This window comes from Labrus bergylta, chromosome 2 (genome assembly GCF_963930695.1).
Source record: "Labrus bergylta chromosome 2, fLabBer1.1, whole genome shotgun sequence".
Classification (NCBI taxonomy): Eukaryota; Metazoa; Chordata; class Actinopteri; order Labriformes; family Labridae; genus Labrus; species Labrus bergylta.
Window position 1 is genome coordinate 15,247,683 of NC_089196.1, and position 8,018 is coordinate 15,255,700.

The 8,018-nt window shown below is 38.8% G+C and overlaps 2 protein-coding genes across 2 annotated transcripts; both read right to left on the reverse strand.

Moving 5' to 3' along the window:
- Positions 1–344: 344 nt before the first annotated feature.
- dimt1l (DIM1 dimethyladenosine transferase 1-like (S. cerevisiae)) lies at positions 345–4,311 on the reverse strand. The gene is made up of 12 exons (XM_020653634.3): positions 4,129–4,311; positions 3,380–3,453; positions 3,174–3,260; positions 2,682–2,743; positions 2,475–2,568; positions 2,343–2,392; positions 2,119–2,242; positions 1,917–2,009; positions 1,770–1,834; positions 1,602–1,665; positions 1,383–1,489; positions 345–743 (listed from the first exon to the last, which is right to left on the reverse strand). The coding sequence occupies exons 1-12, from the start codon at positions 4,184–4,186 to the stop codon at positions 701–703; spliced, it is 921 nt and encodes a 306-aa protein (XP_020509290.1). The 5' UTR covers positions 4,187–4,311; the 3' UTR covers positions 345–700.
- Positions 4,312–4,386: 75 nt separating this feature from the next.
- cenph (centromere protein H) lies at positions 4,387–7,614 on the reverse strand. The gene is made up of 10 exons (XM_020653638.3): positions 7,388–7,614; positions 6,680–6,820; positions 6,478–6,533; positions 6,346–6,391; positions 6,171–6,239; positions 5,440–5,496; positions 5,286–5,349; positions 4,882–4,933; positions 4,624–4,784; positions 4,387–4,546 (listed from the first exon to the last, which is right to left on the reverse strand). The coding sequence occupies exons 2-10, from the start codon at positions 6,799–6,801 to the stop codon at positions 4,454–4,456; spliced, it is 720 nt and encodes a 239-aa protein (XP_020509294.1). The 5' UTR covers positions 6,802–6,820; positions 7,388–7,614; the 3' UTR covers positions 4,387–4,453.
- Between the last annotated feature and the right edge of the window lie 404 nt (positions 7,615–8,018).

Here is an 8,018-nt window from a genome sequence, read left to right on the forward strand (position 1 = left end):
GATTCCCTCCTAGTGTCTTTGAGCTGTTGCATTCACAAGACTAATGGGCATAAAAGTGTTTTTACTTCATTATTGAGGCAGTGAAGTTGACCTTTGGAGTATAAATGAACACTTTATTTGAACATTTGATCAACCAGATTTATTGAGAAAAATGTGAAGAAAGTCTCTTCAGGTGTTCCTGAGAAACTTCTCTTAACAACAGGTGGACATACACAAAAATATAGTTTAGTTTGACTTGATGCTGTTGCAGGTAAGGAGGCCTATATATACTTACACACAGAGAGAGTAGAAGTCATATTTAGTAACAGTCTTATAGTGTTGGATCAGAAAAAGTCAAGTGTTAATAAACTTATGAACAATGTGATTTTATTTAAATAATGCACTCACTGATTGATCAAAATACAGTTGTTGTACACTTGGATTATTTATATCCACTCATCCAGACTGTCTCTTCCTCATGCAGCCTGTAATGCATCCCTAAGAAACCTTTGTGTACTCATGCCGATAGAAACTCAATATGAGCTAAAATGTGTCTCCAATAGTCTTTATACATTTCATACTATTTCCAGAACCTGAAATTCTTCGCTCAAGAGGAAATGTTGTTCACAAAAACTATTTTTTATACTCAAATGCAAGTAATGTCTCCTCTGTCATGTTAAAAGCAACAACACAAGAGTCAAAGGTCTCTACAGCTTCGTCTCTAAGAAAAGTGGATCCCTGCAGAGTTGAAAGCATGAAGCAGCCTGTGGACAGAGAAAACACTCATTAGTGAATAAGCACAAAAGATCGTGGACTTGATGAGGTTATTTGGAATAGAAAATGGTTAAGGTCCTGTGTCCACCTTGCGTTTTGTTCTGAGCGGCAGCATATTTTAACAAATTGTTTTCAATGAGTAGAGAGCATTTGCAGAAGCGAAGAGAAAGCGCAGTGCACAGCATCTACTTTTCAGCGGTCCGTCTTTTTTGCGTGGCCGCTAGGAGCACTTAAGTTGAAAATCTTCCCACTTTTCAGAAAGACGCTGTTGACATCACCGGCGCTCTTTTCCAAATGAATGATATTGCCTGTATTTTAACCACCTACGGATCGTGGCTTGTACCGACATCCTCTTTGCTCTGTGTCTGGTCGGGAAATAAACGATCTAAATGGAAAACATGCAGTAAAAAGCAACAGAACCGTGTCGATCATACAGAGGCTGTTGTCAACAGGCTGTCGTCATAGAGACAGGGCTCAAAGGAGGGACATGCAGCACTTTTATTCTCAGTGCAAAAATGCTTCATGCAAGCAGTCCGAGCCCACATCCAGCGCTTTTCTGCCAGGAAAAAAAAACACTAAGTGGACACGAGGCCTAAGAGAATCAAATGAATAGCAGAAGTTCATCTTACACCATGAAGTCATCAATGTCCATGGACCTGGCTCTCTTCTCACCGAAATCTGCCCCCTGCAAAACACTCTCTATCTTCTTGCTGATGCTGAAGTCTGCAGGCACTTCCTGATAAGATGTAGCACAACATTTTTATTGAACAGCGATCTTAAAACTGCTTCTTCTGAAGGAGTAACCACTGAGAGCCCAACCCTACCCTAAAAAGTAAACCACGACTCACCACGTTGTGAACTGAGCAGTGGATTCTGTAGTTCTTCTCCAGCAGCTGTTCTACTGCGGTGGATCTAGAAAGTTTAGATCAACTTGATCACTTGTTTTTTTCAACAGGCTCTTTTGACAGAGCAGACTTGGATCATGGTGACAGTGATAGCAGTGTGAAGATACTCACTTGAAGGCTGCATTGAGGGTTTTGTTTTTTCTCACAAACGCTATTCTGACCAGGCCGTCCCACTCCTTTTCAGGGGAGAAAAGATAAGAAAAGATCAGCTCTGTACAATGAAGCTCCTGTTAAACTCAGTATTGTGTGAAATCTCACCTGGAAGTTCACTGGCGGAGGAGGATTTTTTGGTTCTATTCGGACAACGCTGGACTCCACTTTTGGTGGGGGACGGAAATTGTTCTTTCCAACCTGATCAAGAGGGAAACATCAACTCTGAGACAGAGCAATCACAAAACATAATGTGATGACGCCGCATTTAGAGACAACGTATGGCAAACTTCAGGGAGTGCACAGCGACCTTCATGAGGTGGTCCACTCGAGCCAGTAGTTGTGTGTTGATGGACAGCCTGCAGAACAGCTTGTCTCCAGGTTTGGCAACCAGACGCATGGCAAACTCTCTCTGGAACATCAACACGGCACACCTGACCGGAAGTTCAACACAAAAGAGGGGATGACTAAAATGCGCCATGAGGACATAGGAAAAGAGCAGCGAGAGGGTCTGAGCAAGCCCCTCTGGTTTACCTGAAGAAAGGCCGATGCAGCAGAAGCTTGAAAACAAACGGTGAAGAAATCTGTGCAAGAAAACAAGTTTGAGATTAATGTAGTGAACGACATCAAACTGACTGTGTGCAGCGCAGAGGAGAAGTGTTTTACCTGGTATGGTAAATTAGCCACACAGATGTCAAAGAAGGGCAGATCTGTTTTCAGAACATCTCCAACTAATATTTGAAGTTTGGTCTGCAAAGGTCTTTGGGGAAAAACAACGCCCTGTTAAAATCGTTGCACACTGGCTCATACTTTAAGTAACTGCAGACGCAATGAACATTTATGTGGTGGCAGTGCTCTGCTATCCTCACTCACGTGCACTGAACTCTTTTCTGAAGTTCAGCAACCAATCTGCAGTCCAGCTCACAGGCAACCACCTGATTAAAAAAACAAATAACTGTTAAAATCAATAATCCCAGGGACAATCTTTAATCCAAGCAAGCACTAGTGTGACAGAGAACAGAGAGAGCCAGAAAAAGACGTGCAACTTTCTATGGATTCACTGTATGGAAGTGTATGCAAAGCTTGTGGAGCTAAAGTTTAGTGGTATACCTTATTATCACTGAAGAGAGCAAGGTAAGACACATAACCATGAGGTATTGCTTTTTTTAAACTAAAATCTAGTTCTGACCTAAGAAATGCAAAACTCTTGTGTTGTGTTTACAGATGATACAAGGTGCAACGTGTAAAACTCTTTAAACATGATAAGTGCAGTTTAGGGTTATATTACTAAAACACTAATACATTATCTGAACACAGCTTACAGTCTCCACCTGATTACCAGTTTAACAGTATTTTAAAAATCACCTTTTTTGCCTTTTCCAGCAATTTCACTGTCATGTTACCAGTACCCGGTCCAACCTCCAGAACCACATCAGTCGGCCTCAGAGCAGCCTGAAAAACACAGCAACATACATGACTTAGAAACAGTGTGTTTTGTTGTCGTCCATGCAGTCTTTGTCTGCATGTGTATGTGTATCAAACACTTGTCAGAGTGCATAGGTAGAGCATACCTTCTCAATGATTCCATTGACAATTAAGGGGTTCTTCAGGATGTGCTGGCCAATGCCGGTGTTGAACATGACGCCTACAACAGAAGGGATTAGGACACTGAACTGAGGAGAGGGATTGATGTTAAGATAAATCTTCCTGCATGCAGCTCCCCTCTTGTAATTATTCCGCCTTGACTACTGGGCTGAACACAATATACTGTGTACCCCCATGTCACAGGAGAGACCACCTTGTTTGTATGTGAGAGGAGTAAAACCCGAGTTTAAAATCTGTTGATTTAACCCAGTGTCTCATTTCTACACCGTTCAAACCATGGGACAACAGTGGTGTGTGAGTATGTCGAGAAATGATTTTGCTGGATGATTGAATCTGAAAATGAGGTTACAATTCATACAGCAACTTCAGCAGAAGCTGTATAAATGTATCAGCATGACAGAGGGAAACATTATGAGCAGACATGAACAAACAAACTAGTATTTGACAATCTTAACACCAGGCTTTGAAAAGATTTGACATTTTCGGGCAGGGAGAGTAACAAAAAAAACATTAATAATAAACCTAAACAAATGTTATGCAAGGCCGAGACGTGGAAATAATGTAATTATGAAGGTTATGTAAACGTTTAAAAGTCCTCATAAGTTTTATAACGATGACACTACAAAGTCTTAACATTAAAGCCCATTTTCTTCCAGCAGCTGACTGTGATGTTTGCTGCTATGCTAATGCTAACCCCTCCTCTGAAGAGACATACCTTGGTTTTTGACCTCCTGATGCTGCCTGCTCCTCTTCTCCGGCCTTACTTTCGGCATTTTCACTTGGTTTTATTATGATCAAAAGTCCAAAAATAATACTTATAGTTATTGAAAGACTGTGCTGCATATACACGTGTAGAGCCCTTTCTCTTCTTCACTGATAGGATGTGTGCTAACTGTGACACTGTTCCTCGTCTCACGTGTCGCCATCTAGTGGACACAGGCCACATTGCTTTAACAAATACATAATTCAGAAGTTCTCAATTGTGTTAATTATTTATTTGACAAAACAACACATAGATATGAGATGAATGAATTCCCCCTTTAGTCCGAAATGGGAAAATCCTCCAGTGTCATGGTGACGTCTCGAAGTTTGGGATCATCCATCCAGTTTACTTTGCAAGCCAAGAGGATTCCCTGAGAAAAGGTGGTTACATTAAAGCACAGGCTGTAAATTTCATCTCATGCAGAATCCTCTATAACAAATTATTTACCCTGAGGACGTTCTGTGTCATGATGGTCATCTTTTTATGTTTCTCCAGGTTCTCCTGGCCTTTCTCCAGCGCAGCTTTGTACTTCTCTGTGTCTGGGTGCTGCTTCTTGGACATCAACTCTTCCATCTCTTTCATTTTCTCATATGTTTGCCGCTTCATCTCTACAGAAAAAAAAAAAATGCCATTGTCCAAAAAAGAGTGGAAAAACGTTGACATGATCCAATTTTCTTTTTTTTTTAAAATAAAATACCACCATACCAAGCCTCTTCTTCTGTATTTCTGTGATGTCATCTTGAAAAGCTCTTGACTCCTGTTCACAAAACAGAACATACTCTAATTTTAAATGATTGTCATTTCACAGAAGATGTTTTTGTAGCACTGAAAAGTCACAAAGCAGTACTCTACATCAACAGGTCATCAAGAACAAAGCTGATTTTAGCAGCGCACATTGTTCCAACATTTCCAGTTAAAAATGGGTAAGTCAAATGGACTAACATTCTTTTTCTAACACAAAGCCAAATTTATTTGAAAAAGCAACCACATAGCGTCACTTAAATTTACATCTACAGACAGGAGGAGAAAAACGCACTAATTGTACACCCAAGAAAATATCGCCTCGGACCGGAATTTAAAATATACTGATGGATGAAGTGGCTGCTTACTTTCTGAAGCTGTTTAATGTGTGAACAAAGAGCCATGCAGCGATCACCCAAAGCTTTCAGGGAACTGAAACGGAAAGAAGTACACAATAAAATAAGCAAAAACCATTAAACCAAATGTTTACCAGTTATTTCAATATGTTATTAATGGACTTACTTAGCCTCAGAATCATTCTGTTTAAGTTTGTCTCCTATAGCGTGCCACATCTGCATTCTGCAAGACACCAGTGATCCATTATTTGGCATGTTAACCGGGATTATTCAATTCAATTCAATTCAATTCAATTCAAAAAACTTTATTTGTCCTCGGGGGGCAATTCAAAGGCACACAGAGCAGTAAATTAACAACAGTGCAAGTATTAAACATTTTAACCTAAATATAAAGTGTAAATTTAAATACAACTTAAAGCTTAAACTTAACTTAAAATACAAAATATAAAAAGAGTAGATATAAGTGGACAGTGATCGGACTAACAGACGTAAACAGATGTAAACAGAACTATGTGCAGTAAACAAGAAATAAATATATATATATATATATATATACACAAAGCTATGTGCTAGTAGGCAAATACTAAATGATAAGTTAATAAGGTGCATGGTGAATAATGGAACAACAGAACTAATATAAACAATATAACTATAAAGGTAAAAATGAGATAAATAAAGTGACCGTAGTGCAATGATGGATAAGAAACAACAGGAATAAAGTAACCAGAACTGGATGAATACTGATATAAAATGGATAGAATAAAGTGATGTAGTGCATGAGACCAGATAAAGCAGAGGCAGTTAAGGGCAAAGGCAAATGGAAGGAAGTAAAAAGAATTACCTCTTGGTTTTAAATTGTTCTTTTCCATAATAATATAATGATAGGGCCTGGGTTACCTGTGCAGGGCCAATGTCCTGTTAATATGAGAAGTCTTCACTCTTTCCAGTTCACTGACGTAATCTGGCCTGTGTCGTTTCATGAAAAGTATGTTATCAGTGGGACAGCTTTTAAAATGTGAACATTTGGTTCAAATCTTAGATCAAAACAAATATAAGGATTTTAAATACTCACAAGTCTCTTTCAGCTTCTGATGTGCTGCACGTTCTTTTACTTTTGCCTGTCATGGGAATCTGGATATTAGCGACTTGTTTGTTGAACTCATTGAAAGATCATAAGATGGAAATAACGCACAAAGTTACTCACCTGCATGGATCTGTACTTTCATCTCAAAGCACTGATTTGACATCTGCTGTTTTATTCTGAAAAGACAATACTTTAACATTATAAATGTTCTAATAACTGCCTTTGAGTCATGTCTGGTTTCATTGGTGTGACTTTCAAACAGCATCCAGGCACTGTAAACAGAATAATAAAGGAAGCGCTGAGGCAGCTTTGGAGTAAGAACCTCAGCATGTCTACAGGCGAGATATCCTTCTGTCCAGTAGAGCTGTCAGGAGCAGGAGCACCGGTCAGTGCCACAGCCTCCACCATGTGGTCGAGGTTCCCCACAGTGTCAGCTGGGTCCATCACAAAACAAAGAAAGTGCCTAAAGAGACAAAAGAATTAGAGTCACCTGAGAGAACACCTGAATCTGATCCAAGGAGCCGCTGGGCAACTTTATACTGATGAACAATATCGATCTACTACTGTTTCTGAAACTTCTGTGCGTATAAAGTAAATCTATGAACGCAGACACAGGGGGCTGACATTTATATTAAATTAAGAAAACAACCTCGGTAGTGAATCTGATTCTAACTAGACTCTTCGAGCTCGAGCTGAATACACCAAAGTGGATATGTGTGTCTCCGCAAATGTGAAATAATGTTGTAATGTAAGCTTTGTTCATGGTGGTTTATGTTATAAAATATATAGAGACTAGACAGTCCTTTACGGATATATGTTAGTTAGTCCTGTCTTTTTTTTTTTACTGTAGGATGTTCAAATAATTTCATAAATAAAAATAAAATAATGAAGAGCTCAAAGTGAAACCCTGCGTTTAAATGATGCTGACAACATAAGAATCATTACGTAATTATTATTATTATTATTATTATTATTATTATTATTAACTATCTTATGTAGTTTGCAGGACGGACAGGTATGGATTTCTTACCTTGATTACGTCACTGATCAGTGCAAATTAATCAAAGGTTACACGCGCTGTTCTCCACAACATCTCATCGTCAAATCAATATAAATCACTCACTCCTCCTGTCGATTTAACCCGTGCAGCTTTATAAAAGCGGCACTGTCCCATAAACGCAGTAAGACAAGCTGCTGACTTTGTTTACAACCGTCTGACTGCGGCTCAAAACCCCGCCAGGAAGTGACGTCATTACACAGTTCGTGACTTAAACAAATCAAGCGGCGCCCCCTGTCGACAAAATCAAATCAAGTTTATTTGTATAGCACATTTAAAAACAGCCTCACCTGACCAAAGTGCTTTACAGGCAATGCGTAAAAGCAAGAAATAAAAATAAAAACATTAATCTATACATATGCACATACATACATATACATACACATGATACACACACACACAAATATATATATATATATATATATATATATATATATATATATATATACACATACATATATACATGTAGTATACATACATATCACAAACACATACACTCATACCTACATGCACATGCATACATACAAAATATGTGAGAAACCTGGAAAAGAGTATTTTTAAAGATCCACATGATGTTGTAAAGTTTGTAGGTTGAAAACTGAGG